The following is a 19,207-nucleotide window of genomic DNA, read 5'->3' as shown; positions in this document are numbered from 1 at the left end:
TGACACTTTCAAATCAGTTCTGCAAAAGGAGATTATTCAATAAAGACTACTGGAATAATTAGTTAATGGAGGTGTGGGGTGGGTGAGGGGAGGGTGTAAAATAGTTACCTATCACACACCAAAATAAATTCCACCAAAAATTACAGAAATATAATAAAGTAAACCTTTGAAGACTTCAATTTAAAAAAAAGAAAAAGAAAGAATATTTAGTTATTTAGGGAATAGTAGAGTTTTCTTAAATCAAAAAACCAAAAGCTGAAAGCATGAAGGTAAACATAAAGATGTATCTGTATCAAGAAAATAATATTCAGTAAGAACCACAACAAAATTGAAAGAAAACATTTTAAACCTTAATAAAATATGGTGAAAATCCATTCCAACACCAAAGGGCATGTGTTCAGCTAGCCGGTCTACCTACTTCAGATTTGGGCGGCACAATCTCAATCTAGTCCTACCTGCAGTTTGGCGCCACCTGCTGGCAGCTGTCTTCTCTGTCTAAAATCAAGAGAGGATTCTGGGATTCTGGGACCAGCGACTTTCGAGAAAGCAGCAGTTGCAAGAATCTTCAGCCGGTTTAGTTGGCTAGACTCATCCTCAGCCTCCCATTTCCCAAACTCCCCTTTCCTAACCACTGCCTCCCAGCTCTGCCTGTCCACCTGCCATATCTCCCCTCCTCACCCCAGAAAATAGGAACATTAGTCCACCTTCCTGGGGTCTAGATGCAGAATGAGAGCCAACAACCAATCTCTTTAAGTCTAAATTTTCAGCAATGCCACCTGGTACCAGGGGTTTTCACTATGCTTGTCATATATGGCTGTCCATATATGACTGGTCTCAGATTGGAGAACATTGCCCTGAAAGAATTCCTAGGCAAGCACCCTCTTCCTCAATCTCCCACCTTTATTAGGCTTTTCCTCTGAGTGGACACCTAGAATCCAATTAAGGAGGATCTCTAACTCCTAACCTCTATTTTGGCACAATTTCTACCAAATAAGCAGTACTCTCTATCCACTTCTCAAGTACAAGTGTGAACTTTTGCAGCTTACACTTTAGTGTAAGCTCTTTCTACTTTAGCTCGGAAATTTCTAAGTTTCATCAGATTTCTTTCACTTAGCTGTTATTCCTTTCTTTAAACATTCTTTTAGCCAACTACCAGCCTTTATGAAAGTGCAAAGATTCCATTTCGTAATCTTAAAAGGGAAGAAAATTCCAATGATGGTTCCTCCCATCACCAGCATTCACATACCATTAAATCATTAGCATTTAGAATGCTTTGGTTTCATAGCTTTAGGGAAGGGTGAAGCAAGATGACCAATGGACTGTGACGGTTGGTGCATTTTTTACCTACCTGAGAAGGGTGTAATGAGAATTACACCCAGCTTAAGGATTTAAAGTTTATAAAACACCTTATAGCCCTTGGAGAGATGGCACCCTGAATGTAAGACTGGTAACACACCACTACTGTGAAAACAATGCAGGTAGAACAGAAAGCTAAAGCTAATACCCTACAGAGCTACACAGCAAAGGGAATTATCACCTACTTAACGTGTTGCAATCAAAGGCAACCTAAAGAAAAATTAAAAGAAAGCAGAATGTTGGGGGGTGGGGGGAATGATCAAATATAAAGATTAAAGCATGCGCATAGAACAGAGACTATACAGATAAAGAAGAAAGTTTAAAAAAAAAAGTTCGCTACTTGAGCATAAAGCTAAGAAGGCCAAGAAATATTTTTGAAAGCATCTACACTTTTTTTTAAAAGACCCTTTTTTAAAAAACTGTGGTAAAATACACATAACATAAATTTTACCATCTTACCTTAACCATTTTTAAATTCAGTAGTGTTAAGTACATTCACATGAATGTGTAACCAACCTCCAGAACACTTTATCCTGCGGAACTAAAACTCTACACCCATTAAACAACTCCCCATTTCCTCTCCCCCCAACCCCTGGCAACCACCGTTCTATTTGTTTGTCTCTGAATTTGACTACACCAGGTACTTCATGTAAGTGGAATCATATAGTATTTGTCTTGAAAAAAAGAACGAAAAAGAAAAAAAACTACTAGCGGAGGTGAATGGAAATAATTTCAAGTACAAAGGGAGTAAAAAACAGGAAACAAAAAGTGAACTGGAGAGGATTCTAGATTTCAGTATCTATAAAATGACCTCAGTCATAACATTAGTTATCAGAGGTGGATACAAATTCTCTTTTCTAAAATCTTTTAAACAACAACAGAAAAAGACATGAGCAGAGAGTAGACTGGGGAAACTCCAGATTTCAGTGTCTGCAAAACAACTCTGTTACATATCTTTAAAACAACTCCTCCAGATATCTTTAAAACACACGTGAAATCAATATCATCTCTTAGTTTCTTAAGATTTGATTCTAAAGAAGGAAGGTAGTATCATTATATCAGATACAAATTCAATCAAAAAGATAACAATCTTTGTAGCATCACACCAGTCACAATGCACTCTGAGCTGATGCTAAAACAATCTGCCTAAAAACTTTTCAGTCTTCCTAGGCATTCTTTGCTCGAATAAACGTGTCGCTGAGATCTAATCATATGTACATGGAATACTATTATTTATTTACATTGTTCTTATTAACAATAAAAAATATCTAAAATGATCTCAAAATACAAAGAAGACAATAAGCTAAAAATCACAGACTTCAACAACCTTAAAAATATGCTGATTGAGATAATCATAGAGAAGGGTAATTAAGAAACTGATGCTAAAACTAATGTCAACTTTAAGCGAACAATACAAACAAAAAGTTACAACTTTGATGGGAAATTTCCACTTGTATCATATTATTTTAATGATACTTGTTAATCTGGAAATAAGCCCTGCAATTGAGAAATCATGAAGTAAATTTCACAGAATTACTTCCTCATAAAAGAATTAATCAGTCATCCAAACCTCTGAAAGATTAAAACTGTAATTCTGAGGAAAAAAAAAAAAAGGAAAAAAAAACAACTTTGTTTGCTTTGCTCCACCTTATTATTTTTTGTCTTGATATGGTTAATGCCCCAAAGCTCTGACCCAGCTTCGGAAAAACAGCCAATAGAGTGGGTTCATGGAAAAGAAATTATCCAATTGCGGATTAGCAAAACTGAAACAGGGATTAAGAAGTGACACAGAAAAGGAACACCCTAAAAGTGTGTACATAAGGGCCAAAAAGGCAGCCGGCGAATACTCTCTTCACTGTCACCTCTCCTATTCACCTGGACAAGCTAAACATTTGGGAGCATCATGTCTTGCTCATCTCGGATCTCCTCCTCCCGGGCTGGCAGCAGCAGCTGGGTCAGGGCATCTGCTGGAGGCAGCAGCTTCAGCAGTGGAAGCAGATGCCGTCTGGGGGGCAGCTCCACCCAGGGCTTCCAAGGAGGAGCTGGCAGCTGTGGCCTAAGTGGGGGTGGCTTTGGAGGCAATTTCGGAGGGGGTTTTGGTAGCTGCTCAGTAGCGGGCAGTTTGGGAACTTTGGGCTCCGGGGCTGGCTTTGGCGGGGGTTCTGGATTCTGCGGGGGGTCTGGATTCGGTGGCGGTGCTAGTGGAGGCTTCTACAGCTACAGTGGTGGTGTTGGCAATGGGGGGCTTTTGTCTGGAGGTGGAAAGCAAACCATGCAGAATCTCAATGACCGCCTGGCCGATTACCTAGACAAGGTCAAAGCCCTGGAGGAGACCAATGCTGATCTAGAGCACAAAATCAAGGAGTGGTATGACCGATATGGGCCTGGGTTAGGAGAAGGTGGACCCGGCCGAGATTACAGCAAATACTACCCAATAATTGAAGGTCTCAGGAATCAGGTTAGAGGCTATCCGTTTCTATTATTTCTGTATCTTTCACTTTTATTCATATCATGTATTGTAATGAAGATTTTAAGTCAAGGAATTATTTGAAAAGATTATTTGCTTGTTGTATATGTAAAATGAGACTTGCTATATTTTAACTATGGCAGTACTGCATACGACATCCAACCACATTAATTTCCTCTTTGCATTTCAAATTTGAGTATTTCTACATAAGAGTAAAATTTTTACAATGGCAGGCAGCTAATTAACATGTATGTATAACAGCGCCAGTCATGAGTCAATACTAGCTTAATCTATTTCATGATTAATTCCGGCAGGTTGATATATTTTAATGTCTTCCATATTTAAATAGTCTTTACAACTATTTTTATTCCTAGAAAATCTGGTACAAATTTATGTAAGAATGTGGTAGAATCTAAAAGTTTCAGCCACTGTTGTGTGGAAAATACGTTTTTTAAAAATTAGTCTCAGGTGTATAATACAATGTAATAGTTAGACATTTATCATTTATACCCCTCACAAAGTGATAACTTCCCTCCCCCAATCTACTACCCCTCTGACATCGCATACAGCCGTTACGTTTCCACTGTTTCTATTCTTATTTTTAAAGACTTTTTTGGATGTGAAATTCATTTTTCACACTATTTTCTGAAAGCGCTCATAGAATAACCGATCTCCCAAAGCAGCAGAAACATGCAGAGGGCTATGTTCTGTAAAATAATGTTCTGTGCCTATCCCAGTAGCTGTGCAAACTGCTACCTTTTAGCAGAAAGATATAGTCCAAACACACCAGGGTTATCAATACTTAGTAATGACACAAGGTGTCATTACTAAGCAAGTTTTCAAAGCCATTCACCTTTAAAAGCTACCTGAGGGGACATCTAACCTAACAAGTGGGCATGCAGACACAAGGTAAAAAGCACCCATGATTCATTCACTATTTTTGTCTTTTCTAGATCATTACTGCCACTGTCGAAAACGCTGGGATTGTGTTGCAGATTGACAATGCCAGGTTGGCTGCTGATGACTTCAGACTGAAGTAAGAAAAGTAAAGACCCGGAAACAAATGTTGTAGGAAAAGTAAAATTCAATCTTTTTGCCTAATCTATTCTAAATTTAAAAAATATATATATAATGACTCAAGACCCTAACTTCACAAATATCCCACGAGTATAGTTTAAAAACCATCATTCCACCAAGAAAAAGAGGCAAATTAAGAATGAAATTTGTGTTATAAAAGAATATTAGCCATCCATAGAATTAACATTAGGCTCATAGTTTTCTTTAAAAAGGAAAAAATTCCTAAGAAAAAACTAGGAACCTTAAGTGTTTATCGACTAGCTCAAAGGAGAAAACTTTTTCTTGAATACGGAGAAATGCATGTACTCTTTGAAGTGTACTGTACTGTCTTACTGCTGCCCCTTCCAGGTATGAGAATGAGCTGCATCTGCGGCAGACCGTGGAGGCCGACACCAACGGCCTGAGGAAAGTCCTGGATGAGCTGACCGTGACTCGCTCTGACCTGGAGATGCAGATTGAGAGCCTCACCGAGGAGCTGGCCTACCTGAAGAAGAACCACGAGGAGGTAGGAGCATGTTCCATTGTTAAACAACTCTGGCGTACACATGTTCCCCACGTCCATTCTGTAAAAATAAAATAAATTCTGTCTGAATGGATTTCCAATTCCTATGACCAGGAAAAAAAGTAATAATGACCAAATTTTATCTGAATTTGGTGGCTTTTCCCCCCGTCAGTGATCTAGTTCAACTTTTTGTTGGCTATGCATTTTAGGAAGTCATCGTGTTTGTTTTCACCACTAGTCTTTTTTTTTTTTCTTCATGCTAGGAAATGAAGAGTATGCAAGGAAGCTCTGGAGGGGGCGTGACGGTAGAAATGAATGCTGCCCCAGGAACCGACCTAACCAAGTTACTGAATGACATGAGGGCACAGTATGAGTCGCTGGCTGAGCAAAACCGCAGGGAGGCTGAGGAACAGTTCAACAAACAGGTAAGATTATCACCGCTGAGTCGCTAAGCCTGTGGCCACACACAAACCACTTCTGCTCATTTCAGCAGCCCACAGTGACTGCATTTTGTTTTTATTCAGAGTGCATCACTACAAGCACAAATCTCTACTGATGCTGGGGCAGCCAGTTCCGCCAAGAATGAGATAACAGAACTGAAACGTACTCTGAAGGCCCTGGAAATTGAGCTTCAGTCCCAATTGGCCATGGTATGAGCAAAGAGCTTTCCAAAATCTCCCACAGGGAGCTACACGATTCAGTTTTCTTTCTTTGCCAAGATGTTCCACTTGGCACATAATAAAAGCAGTACTAAGGAGGGCTGCATTGTGGTTGGAGAAAGCGTGAAGCATTCCAGTTCAAGATAAGGCACTCTATTTCCATAAAAGAGTTAGTTTAAAAAAGTAATGCCAAGAAAAATTAAGAAAGCAATGATAGATCAATACAGCTTATGATTTGGTAAAGGTGTAATTACTTCTCCTAGTACTTTATAAAATTTTGTAATTTTTAAAAATCATCAATGACTTATTTTTAGCATGCACGTTTTGGGTTTTTTTATTTTGTTTTGTTTTGTTTCCTCTTAGAAAAGCTCCCTGGAAGGGACCCTGGCTGACACGGAAGCCGGCTACATGGCTCAGCTGTCAGAAATTCAGATGCAGATTAGTAATCTGGAGGAGCAGATCTGCAAGATCCGGGGAGAGACCGAATGCCAGAACGCAGAATATGAGCAACTGCTGAACATCAAGACCCGCCTGGAGATGGAGATCGAGACCTACCGCCGCCTGCTTGATGGAGAGGGAGGGTAAGTAAGCGTAAAAGTCATGAATGTGCTAGAAGGCATACCTTGGTGTATTTATGTTATGAAACCAAAAAGGGGGTTGACAGCTAGACTTGGATTTATAAAGTTACAGTGACCCAGTCCAGTCAAAGGACATCTACCTTCATCACAGATAGCCCCCTCTATGGAGGCTTTCTCCTGCCTTTGCAAAATGCAAGGGAATACAATTCTCTTTTTCTCCAGTGGTTCTGGTTTTGGAGGATCAGATTTTAGAAACTCGGGATCCAGAAACATGGGATCCAGGGATTCGATCTCTGGTGACTCAAGATCTGGAAGCTGCTCTGACCAAGGAAGAGGTAGACGTTTTTTTTAATGTGCATAATTTTATAATTTAAAAATAAACAACAGGTTTTGCTTGTCATGTTAAAAGTATATACTGTCGTTTACTTAATCTTACCCAGAGAGAACATACTTAATGAACTCACATGAATTTCTCTTGAGCTGTGTTCCTGTGATCCTTTCCAGACTGACATTGTGATTCTATGATTTTCAGATCCAAGCAAGACTAGAGTGACTAAGACCATCGTAGAGGAAGTGGTGGATGGCAAAGTCGTCTCATCTCACGTCAGCAGTGTTTCTGAGGTGAAAGTCAAATGAGCAATTTCCAGATAAACAAGAGTGGCTTTCAAGAGAAAACAATCTCAAGGACACAAATGAAGACATCGCAACCACCTAGCTCTCTTTCTGCATAATTTCAGGGAAAAGTTTCCATCCAGAAATAGATGACTAACCAATTTTTCTGCATCCTTTTTTCCTTACTGGAATGCTCTTTAAAAAGTTGCTGGAATAAACTTACTTTTTTTGCAAGTTAACTGAAGTATTCCTAAATTTTTTAAAGCAATTCAATATTTTACCTAGAAATGAAGTGATCAGTTATGATCTAGCTGCCATATTATGTTACTCATATTAATTAATTATTTATACAGCACTTTTCTTCATAAAAATCAAGATTATAGCCATTTCGTATGTGGGCATTTTTGACAACATCACATTTGAACTCAGTAGTAACTGAAATCAAATCTCAGTGTCCCTTAAACTATAGCCAACAGCTGAGCCCACACAAAAGGATGTAGTTCTTAGAATCATCAATCTATAATTAATTAATGCCTAGTTTCTTTATGTCTGTCACTGAACTGGGTAATTCATAAGATAAAAAGAAACAAAAGATGTGCCTCCTACTTCAAGAAGATTACATTTTTAGATGGAGAGGAAAGCTAAAACATGAAGAACACAGCAAACACTAAAGAGTATCTATCGATAGTGAAGGGCTTGATTCCACAATATTCACCAGAAGTGCCACAGGAATCTGCCATTGCATGTTTGCAGGACATTTAGGAAACTGATCCAAATAAAAGTCTTGGGAAGTAAGGTGATATGTGATATGGTGCCAGATTTCGAAAAACTTGAAAGCCCCAGAGAAGAGATGCTCAGGTATTTATTCCTGTGCCAAATCTAGCCACACCACTAGCCAAAAATTGTCACTTAGCCTTACTGGTGTTTCCTTTTCCCACCCGTCATTGCTGAGGTCCACATGACATTTCCAAGACAGGTACTGTCTGCCAACCCACCAACTTTTCCAAAATTCTGGAAACTGTTTTCAAGAAACTGCAACCGCCAAAGAGAATAAGTTAAAATGTTATGATATAGAGTTATAACATGGAGTAGTCTAAGAAATTAAGAAAACAAGTCCACTTTGTTTGGGAAGCTAATAAATATTCATCACAATCACAGTGATAGGAATTATCTCACCGACTGACCATTTCTCATAATTTGACAACTAAGCTCTATCAGATCCTTTGTACCCTTAGACATTCTGGTATTCCCAAGGTGTTTGTGGCAGTGTTTTCTAAGAGAGCAAAAGCTTGGAAGGAGCTTGAATTTTCGTCAATAAAGAAATGATTGAAGAAACCATGTGCATCCAGACAACGGAATATAATGTAGCCATAAAAAAAGAATGTATTCAATCTTTGTGTATTAACCTGGTAAGATATCCAGGATATGCTGTTAAGTGGGGGACAAAAAAAAAAAGGCCAAGTGAGTACATATAATATATGTACATGCATTTGTTTACACAAATGTAAACAAAAATGTTGAAGAGAGGCGAAAACCCATATATATTTGTATGTGTTTGTACAAACACAGAAATGTGTGCCCACACCAAAAGGTTAGCAGTGATAACCTGGTGGGGCCTGGTGAGGACCTGGTATGCAGAGGAAGAAGAATGTTCACTTTTTCTTAATACACTTGTCAAGTGCTTGACTTGGTCTATGGAGTAGGGATTGCTTTGTATTTGAAACTAACTTAGAAAAACTGTAGCTGTACGTGAAAGCATCATAATAAATTAATGTCTATTATTAGTCAAAATTTGTGTTTTTATAAGTGAAGCATAATAATTAAGCATAATAATTTTTTGATCCAACCAAAAAAGAGGGGAAGAGATGAGTTATGAGGAGAAAACAAATGTACATCTCATAAGCACTTATTATGTATATGCTTTTTATTTCATTTAATCCTCAAGCCCTATGGTATAGATATTAGTGTTCCTGTTTTACAGATGAAGAAAACTTGACCTTGGAGAATTTGCCCTTGGAGAGGTCAAATCATGTATTCAAAGCCACAGGGCAAGTAAGGGAATGAATTAGTAGTTGAAGCCCTGTCCACTCTACCAACATAACTGAAGGTCTACAGTTTCATACATTAAACTCACAAGGTAGCCGCGTTCTGCAAACGTTCTGCATATATTTCCATTTTTCCAAAACAGCTTCTCTTTGACCTAAAGAAACCTAGCAGGCTTTAAAATTCCCAGAACAATTCTCTATCTACATAGAGAGGAGAAAGTTGTTGAAGTTGGAAACAAGAAATGCTAACGGAGATGCTCCTTGGCCTGAGTTCAGCATGGAAAGCAGGACACTAAATGCCCCTTAGGCCATTAAACCCGAGGCCGGGTTTTGAGAAGAGAACAAAACCAGGGGAAGACCGGCTTTCTAAGTAGGACAGAAGCTGTGTTCTGGCAAAGTCAAGTATGACACCTTGAAGTGAGTCTCATAATCTCACAGTGGCAGTAAAGGTGAGGAGTGAAATAGGCGAGGCAAATATTTCATTGAAAATGAAATTTTTATGCACAAAAAGTACATACGATATGTAATCTAAGTAAGAGCTCTTCTAAAATTTTTATAAGATGATGAAGAGATCTTCTGCAAAGGACTTTGTAAAAAAAAAAAAAAAAAAAGAAAGAGAGAGAGAGATACATGTATTTTGAGAAATGTAATCATGGTTTCCAAGCATCCTTACCTATCCTTGAAAAAACTCTAATGGTGCAATTCATAACTGAGATTATTAATGCTGGGAATTTATTGACCTTATGAAAAGAGCTTTTCATACTACCATACCTCTGTCGATTAATTCTACCACCCTGATCTGTAGAAACTCAGTCCACCACTGATCTGGAAATGCAGACTGAAACTCTGGCAAAGGAGCTAGCTTATCTCAAGAACCATGAAGATGTGTGTGCCCATGCACAGATTTACAGCTTGCCTCTTTCTTACTTAATTCTTGTCTTCAATTCCAATCTAATGATGAGGTGAGGAAAACTCTAAAAAATGAAGCAAACTCTACTGCTGTTATGGTTGAATTCCTTCATGGTTGTTTCCTGTTCAGGAAAGTAAAAGCCTACTGGCTGTTGCAGGCTCTGATGGGCATGCGGAGGTGGACACTGCACTTTGATCTGATCTAACCGAGCTCCTCAAGGCCATAAGAATTCACTGTGAAACCATGACCGAGCAGAATGACCGGGATGCTAAGATGAGGTTCAACAATAAGGTGAAGTACACAGTCAAGGTCGGGAAATCTAGGACAGTGTCCCTTCACTGATAAAAGACTCTGTTTTGTAACAGTATTTCAGAGCAGAGTGCTACAACAGCGGATTGCCACGACTGCTGATGCATCTGATTCTTTCAAGACTGAAATGAACGAAAATGGACTTTCCAGGGGTGAATACGGCAAAATCTCCCCACTGGTGAATACGCCACAAACCAATTTATACAGAGATAATTTCATGATTTCTCCTCAGCAATGTTTCCAAAATATTATATTCTCTAATGAAGTTTATTTTTTAAAGCACAGAAGAAAAATCCAAAGTCCTGGGCTTCTTCAGTTAGTAACTTGGACAGGAAAGTTTCCATTTAATGTATGAAAGACATCTGGAAACAAAATTATTATCTGCACATATCAACCCCTATTGTATAAATACTACAGACCCCAAAATAGTTGAGACCCTGCAAATGTCAACAGAAGATCGCTGTTGGGGAAATTGTGGGCTGGCTTGAATTCAGAATGAGATCCCTTCTTTCTCCTTCTTTCTCCAGGTAGGTGGTAAGGCAGAGCTCCTGTCTGAAGGCTTAAAAGAATTAATGGAGATAAAATGCCTGTATTAGGTCAGCTGGGGTCTTGTTCAGTATCACGGAGTATAGATGCTATTTTAATTAAGGGGATTTAATACATTAAACTTGAATATCAATGTTTCACTTTTTGAATCAGTTTTTACTTCCACTCCAAAAGACGAGATTGTTCATGACAAGCCTTTTTTAAGTGTCCAAAATTTCAGAAGCAGTGAGATAGGAACCAGGGCAGCAGTGGCATTTCTGTCTTCTGGGACGCACACAACTTGCATTAGCAAGTTGCTGTGTTCTACACTGGCCTGGTAGACCTGAGCCCCAGTCCCAGGCTGTCTCTAAACTCGGTGCGTAACCTTGGATAAGTCACTCTTCTAAAAGTATCCATCTCCAGGCTTCATTTTTCATTTATCTGTGAAACAAGGGAGTTTCTGAGCCCTAGGTACCTTCTAGTTCTAAACTCTATGACTCTATGCAACTATAGTTTTTTAAATCAGAAAAATGTCAAGGCGGCAAAATGAATCTTACAGGGAATTAAAATGAGATCAGATTTACTCTAATTCAAAGACTTTCCCAAAAATTTTGCAATGCATTACATCCAATGTCACGTTCTAAGGTAGGGTGTATCAACCTTGGCACTATAGACGTTTGGAGCTGGATAATTCTTTGGGGAGGAGGAAGCTATCACGTGGGTTGTAGGACATTTGAGCATCCTTGGTCTTTACCCACTAGATGCCAGTAGCATGCTCCCCACCAGATGTGACGACCAAAATGTCTCCAAACATTGCTATATGGAGGGATGGGGTCCCCTGTGCTATATTTTCCTACTCTATGAAAACAAATGCTGACACAAGACCCAAGATGGTGGAGTAGACAAACACTGCACCTGAGTCCTTCCGTGAACACATTAAAATTACAACTAAATTATAGAACAATCAACCTGGAGAACCACCTGAAGTCTAGCCAAACAGAAGTCCTATTAACTAAAAATATAACTATATACACGTTGAGACTGGTATGAGGGGTGGAGACATGGAACAGGCCTCAAACTCTGTGTGGTGGTTAAGAATCAGAAGGGAGGGGTGGACGGTGGCTCAGTTGGTTAGAGCATGAGCTCTGGGCAACAGGACTGCCGGTTTGATTCCACATGGGCCAGCGAGCTGTGCCCTCCGCAACTAGAATGAAATCAATGAGCTGCCACTGAGCTCCTGGGTGGCCAGATGGCTCAGTTGGTTGGAGCACAGGCTCTCAACCACAAGGGTGCTGGTTTGACTCCCGCAAGGGATGGTAGGCTCCACCCTACGCAACTAAGATTGAACACAGCACCTTGAGCTGAGCTGCTGGATGGCTCAGTTGGTTGGAGCACATCCTCTTAACCACAAGGTTGCCGGTTCAACTCCCGCAAGGGATGATGGACTGCGCCCCCTGCAACTAACAAGGGCGACTGGACCTGGAACTGAGCTGTGGCCTCCACAACTAAGACTGAAAGGACAACTTGACTTGGATGGAGCTGATGAGTCCTGGGGAAAAAACACACTACTGCTCCCCAATAAAAAGTACTAGAAATACACACTGTTCCCCAAAAAAAGTCCTGTTCCCCTTTCCCAATAAAATTTAAGAAAAGAAAAAAAAGAACCAGGAGGGATATCTCGGCCACAGAGGTTCACCCTGGAGGAGCAAGCCACCAGGCTCCCCAGCCCAGAATACTGGTGCCAGGAAGAGGACCCATCTGGCTGCGAAAAACAGTGGTATTTTGACCATCCAGGTGAGACGGAAGGCTGCGGGAAACCCAGACATCTTCTTAAACGGCCATACACAGACTCACTCACTCGCAGGCACTCATCTTGGGCTCCTGCAGAGGGACGGTGACTAGAGGGGTGTTGGAGGCATACGGGGTGCAGACTGAGGTGTATGACTTCTCAAAGAGAAATGAAAATGTTTCCCTAATTTGCAAGCAGTGCTGACTTCAATGCCCATTTCTTTCAAGGTATGTATCAGTCACTAGTTTTTGGGCTAATTGGAGAAGTTTCAAAGATAGTGATTTTTGAGGGTAACTGAACTTGTGGTACCTGTATGTCAACATATCACCAAATTTCATTTCTGGAGTCAGCAATGATAGATTGACTAAGCCGTTGATGAGATGAGACATTTGAAAAAAGTGATTAAGAAGGACTTGAAGCTTAATGGATTAGCATACTGAATTTTTCTGAAGGCAACAGTGTGAAAATATTTGTTAAGGGTGTGACAGAATGTGGAATCACTACAGGGCAACCAAGTTGTCCTACCAACAGTTTTGTTTTCCATATAGACTGGACTAAATTTTAGAAAGTTTATTAATTTCCAAATGTAATTGTTTGTAATTTAGGCCAAAGGACATTTTTAAATGTATTAAACTTAAAAAGAATTTTTTTTTGTTTTTTTTTACTGACTGGACCAGTGGTGTAAGCAGCCAAAAAGAAACAAAAGTCAAATTGAGGTAGCCAAAAAAATTAAAAGACATTTTAAAACATTCACAAATTTTAGAACACTTTGTACCACAGTGAGCATAGTATTGCAGACCACAGTCTTAAAGAAATCAGCAACTGTGTTAAGCACTAATTCAGAAAATGAATCATGCACACTTATATCTTATTACCAGATTATTTTTCATACATAGCTCAAAACTTATTGATTGCTAACTATATACAGTTATAGTTAAGAGTTAAAAGGTAATGTAGCTAAACTATCAAAAGCGTCATAGAGTTGAAAAAATAGGTTCTGTTTTATTCAATCTTTAAGAGTAACACTGAAAATTTATCAAAGAGAGTAGAAAATGTTTCCCTAATTCTCAAACAGTGCTGACTTCAGTGAACATCTCCTTTAAAGCGTGAGTACCTAGTCTTGTGGCTGCTAGGGGAGGTTTCCAAGATAATGATTTTTAAGGGTAAAAACTACAGACCCCAAATGCTCTAAATTATTCACAGAAGTATTTACATTATTCATGTAACATGATATGATCTATAGCTGTAATTAAGTTGTATTAAACTTAATAATTGCTGGTTTGCCATGCTAGTGTCTTTAAGTTGAACACAGCCCCACGCCCAAAAGGCAAAGATTATCATCCTGCCCTAAATATACAACAGTAATCCCTAAGAGAGCAACTCCTCTCCTGGTTATACAATGAAAAAGTCAAAACAAACCTGAGCCTTGCAACGAACATTTCCAGAACTCAAAACATATTTTTTAAGAGAAGTTTCACAATAATCAGTTTATTTTCAAGACAAGATATAAAGTCAATAAAAGATTGTCTACACTGATATTCATTCATTTGTTCAAAAACATTAAATAAGCATTAAGTCTAAGGGATTAGTGGGAGTTGGGGCAGGTTCCAAAGAAATGTAACACATGCACTCTGCCCTTGAGACATTCACAGTCTAGTTAAGAAAACAATTACCAAGCTTAAATGTTATGGAGAAATAGAATTTTTGTTAATCTGTATATTTTACAGGTCATTGGTTTAATAGCCAAGATTGATACCATCTCTTCCTAGACTGTGGGAAAATACAATTCAAAACACACAAAAAAAATTTGTACAGCTAAAATGTATCTTGTAAAATGCAAAATGTCTTTTTGTGAAAAGCCTCACTATGCCACTTCTGAGATTCCAGGTTTTATATACCAAGCTTACATAGAAAGGGATCCACGTGTATATACAAGTGTACTATCAGCTATGCACATTGTATTCTCCAAAGCTATCCAACAATCCTGAGCAGCTCAGACACTTAGAGACTGACTGGGAAGTTAAAAGCAAGGGAAGAAGAGAAAGATGGGGAGACAGAGCTGATAGCAGCTGTCAGGGAGCAGAGTCCCAGAGAAAGCTCTGCACTGGCAGTGAAAAACTAAGCAGGCAGCGGGCACTATGGAGAAGTAAGAGGGCAGAAAGGGGTACCGGATGTGAGCATTTGCTTCTGGAATAGGCACACAGATCTAGCCAGTGTGGGCCAGGGGAGGGCATTTGAGCTGAAAATAGAACTCAGTGATGCAAGACATTATGTGAAAACCAATAAGCAAAAATCATATCGAAAGATATGTGAACTTTGGTTACAGATAAGACGTCATCTATGATCCACACAGGTCTCCTCATGAAGAATCTATTGGAGAGGACAAAAGAGGAAAACCAAAGCTGACTCCTGCATCCAAGGCATTTGAAACACAAAAATGCTTGATTCTGAGGACTAGACTATCACTGCTACAATAGTTGTTCAGGACCAGGAAGAGCCCAGCCCTATTGTCAGAGAAGGTTCATACCAAGACACAAGTTTGCCTTGGGGGGCAGGGGATCTTGAAAGCCAAGCAAAGGAATTTCTGTAAACTCTTGCCTCCTCCATCATCGGCCACCCTCTCCACCTCTCCCCTCTACCTCTTCCACTTTACTATTTCTCTTTACCAGAAAACACTCCACATCATGACCATACCATCTCTAATAAAGGTTCCAAATCTGGCACAGAATGTCTTCCCATCCATGCGAAAATCTTCCCTCAAAAACCCATTTTTTTTTAACCACATCTGGATATTTCATATAATTAGAAGCACGCAATATGTGTCCTTTTGCGTCTGACTTTTTTCACTTAGTGTAATGTTTTCAAGGCTCATCCATGTTGTGGCCCATATCAGTACTTCATTCCTTATTATGGCTGAGTAATATGATATTATGTGGATATGCCACAATGTGTGTATTCATTCATCTTTTGAAACTTGTATTAGCTCCACCTTTCAGCTATTTTGACTAATGCTGCTATCTATAGAAACAGAAAGCAAATTGGTGGTTACATAGGCTGAGGGGACAGTGAAATGGGGAGTGATTGCTTAATGAATATTTTCTTTTGAGAATGGATGGAGGCTTTCTTTTGAGTTGATGAAAATGGTTTGGAACTAAGAGTTGTGTTGGTTATAAGACACTGTGAATGTACCTTTTTAAATGGTACACTTTATGTTATATAAATTTCACCTCCTTTAAATTTCAAGGCAAAGCTTCCACCTGCCTCAAATGTGGGTTTAACTACAAATAGAAAATGTTACATATTTTTAAATATATTGACTGTAACATGTAGGCTTATCCCTCATAGCCAAGGTCAAATACTACCTCCTCTGTGAAGTCTGCTGGGGAAATATAATTAAAAACAAAATCTTCTCCCCATCCAGAAATCCTCCCCACAAAGTTAGGAGAGAAAGAAAACACTTGAATAAATATTAAGCCAGAATGCAATACACAGCACAGGCAACCCACTAAGGAATTGCAAAGACAGAAAAGAATCTCACTCCATTTTATAGCCAAACAGATAGAACCCATTACACACATGTTCTCAACATAAATGATAACTAGCCTCAAGTAAGTGGACCTGATGGCATCGTTTGTCACACGTAGTTCGTCCTAACTTCACCTGGTAATTGGAGCCACCATCTGTGTTTAATAGGCTTTATATAAAGGAAAAACAAGTTCTTCATATCTTTCCAACAGGAGGTAGTTTTGGAGCAAGGCACCCACTCAAGTGAAGCTCCTACCTCCCTACAAAAACTGGGAGACAGGGGTGCCGTTTTCCTTGGATGTTTACATCCCCAAGATATGAGTCCCAGGTCCTTGAGAAAGACATTCCTGGGTCATAACGCTGACCAGAAGCTTATTTAGCTTTTAAAAAGAATCACCTACATTTCAAAGTAACAGATAAAGAATTTACAATTGCAAGGTTTCTAAAGTAAATGTTCTAAAGAAAAGGGAGAGGGGGTGTCTCTTCCCTTATTTTCAACAGGGAGAATTAAGCTTCTTATTTTTCACTTGTATTTGCCTTTATAAGCCTTCTCTGACCCATTCAGCAAAAAGTAATTACGAACTCCCTCCTCGAAGGTGTCTTTCTTGTGGCACATCCCATTTTCTACCTTGAAGTGAAGGAATTTTGACAGGATTCCTTCTGCATCTGGTTCCTTTCTGCATTTTTCATGGTGCCCAGAACACCATCCAGAGCTAACACTTAAAAAAAACCTTAGACAACAGGTGAGATCTTTGTGGCGATGGAAATGTTCTGTATCTGGACTGATCAATGTCAGTGTCCTGGCTGTAATATTGTCCTATAATTTTATAAGATGTTACTGTTGAGGTAACTCAGTAAAGGATATGTGGGATTTCTCTGGACTATTTCTTACAACTGAATCTACAATTACCTCAAAATAAAAAGTTTAATTAAAAATAAAAAAGGCCCTTGAATGAATAAACACATGTGTATCATTAACCATCCAATTGTAGTTACAGAAAAACACAGACCAAGCCGAAGAAAAGAAAATTCACAGCTGCATTCAGGGGAAGAATGGAGCAGAATTAAGGGATGCCTTTAGGAAACCCTCAGGAAGACCTGTTAGGATGCTAAAAACTGTGAGGGAGAAAACCTGTGACAAAAGCCTAAGGAAAAACATTTAAACAAAATTGAAAAAATTTAAAGAGAGAAAAAGAAGACAACAGAGGTAAAATCCAAGAAAGGACGAATGTTAATACAAGGGATTAAATTGTCTAGAATAAAGTAACAGAGGGGGAAATGACTAAGACTAGACTATCTAAGACACTGAATAGAAGATAGCAGGGACAATGTCATCATTTAGAGAAAGGAGGTTTAGAAAAATCACTATTTTAAAAACCGTAAGGGAAGCTAAAGGAACACCTGTCAAATTGGTGAGAGAGATGTACTTTCAGGGATCAGAAAACAAAGGCAATACCAAAAAAAAAAAAAAAAAAAAAAAAGGCAAGGATCCAAGATGATGGAGTAGATAAACACTGTGCCTACATCCTTCCTTGAACACATTAAAATTACAACTGAATTACAGAACAGTGAACCTGGAGAACGATCTGAACTCTAGCCAACCAAAAGTCCTATAACTAAAAATATAAAAAAAAGAAACCACCTTGAGACTGGTAGGAGGGAAGGAGATGTAAAACGGGCCCCAAGCCTCCCTGTGGTGGTTGAGAATCAGGAGGGATATCTCAGCTGTGGAGGTTCCCCCCAGAGGAGAAAGGGACCCCAAGCCCCTACACCAAGCTCCCCAGCCTGGAGTACTGGTGCTGGGAAGAGGAGCCCCCACAACATCTGGATGTGAAAAACAGTGGCGATTCCAACCATTCAGGTAGGACAGAAGGCTGTGGGAAACACAGGCATCCTCTTAAATGGCCCACACACAGACTCACTCGCTCACAGTCACTCACCGTGGGCTCCAGCGGAGGGACGGTGACTCCAGGGGGGTCTCGGAGACATATGGGCGGCAGACTGAAGTGTGTGGCTGCAGGAGGAGGACTGGAGGACAGTTGGCATTTTCCTGGTGAGGTTTGCTTCTGTGCAGCCGGCAGGCAGTAACCATCTTTCCTACGTTGAGCCCGCCCCCAGGCCAAATCTGAATCTGATTGGTCTGGTGAGCTCTGCTGCTCCATCCTTTGGACTCAGCTGGGACTCCATCCACTACATCCAACTTTCGAACAGCTGGAGGCACTTTCTCCACTGATTTCATGCATGTTCCCCCTACTCTATGTCCATTACTCAAATTCAGTTTCCTATGCTCTCTCACCCTGAACTTCAAAAATAGCTTTATGTTTCTGTTCATGAACATGGGTTGCCTAATTGGTGTCCTTTCTCTGAAATCTTTTTCACTACTCCCAAATGAATATAACCATGTGACTCCCCATTTCAGAAACCAGCAAGGACTCTCCATTATCTACCAAATGAAATCCAGCCTTCTTAGCTTGCCTTTCCATGATCTGGCCCTGAACCACTTTTTTTCCTGCTGTTTCCTATATAATGCCTTCTCCATCTTTTCTCCCCACCACATGCCCCAAGTGGTCACCTTTCCCCTTCAGAACTCCTCTAGTACTTTATCTGCACCCAACACACTTCTGTGCAAACAGTAGATATCCAGTAACCAAATGAATGAATGAATATGCCTTCAGTCTTGAATTCTAACTGGCAAGGGTCTGGGGCTCACTCTCACGAATGTCTGTCTCTAGAACCAGTCCTCAAACACAACAGTTTGGCAGTTGTGAAGTGTGTTATAACTAATGTGTCCCTATTAACAAAGTACAACATTTTCAAATGATTTCCTTTTCTAATAACTAGAGTAGATTTAAG

The 19,207-nt window shown here is 39.6% G+C and overlaps 1 protein-coding gene across 2 annotated transcripts; it reads left to right on the top strand.

The window, feature by feature from the left end:
- The first annotated feature begins 3,133 nt into the window (after window positions 1-3,133).
- On the top strand, window positions 3,134-7,490 carry KRT24 (keratin 24). 2 transcript variants are annotated; one of them, XM_019747549.3, is made up of 8 exons: window positions 3,135-3,814; window positions 4,777-4,859; window positions 5,249-5,405; window positions 5,666-5,827; window positions 5,927-6,052; window positions 6,425-6,642; window positions 6,862-6,974; window positions 7,172-7,490. In XM_019747549.3, exons 1-8 carry the CDS (start codon window positions 3,260-3,262, stop codon window positions 7,273-7,275), a joined length of 1,518 nt encoding a protein of 505 aa, XP_019603108.3. In that variant the 5' UTR covers window positions 3,135-3,259; the 3' UTR covers window positions 7,276-7,490. The 2 variants fall into 2 exon arrangements, with proteins under 2 accessions (XP_019603109.3, XP_019603108.3); XM_019747550.3 differs by lacking the exon at window positions 6,862-6,974 and having other exon boundaries at window positions 3,134-3,814.
- The last annotated feature ends 11,717 nt before the right edge of the window (window positions 7,491-19,207 follow it).

Source organism: Rhinolophus sinicus, chromosome 12 (assembly GCF_057876585.1).
Source record: "Rhinolophus sinicus isolate RSI-liver-muscle chromosome 12, RSI-T2T, whole genome shotgun sequence".
Classification (NCBI taxonomy): domain Eukaryota; kingdom Metazoa; phylum Chordata; class Mammalia; order Chiroptera; family Rhinolophidae; genus Rhinolophus; species Rhinolophus sinicus.
Note: the sequence above shows the minus strand (reverse complement) of the source record. Positions and strands in the feature narration are given on the sequence as shown.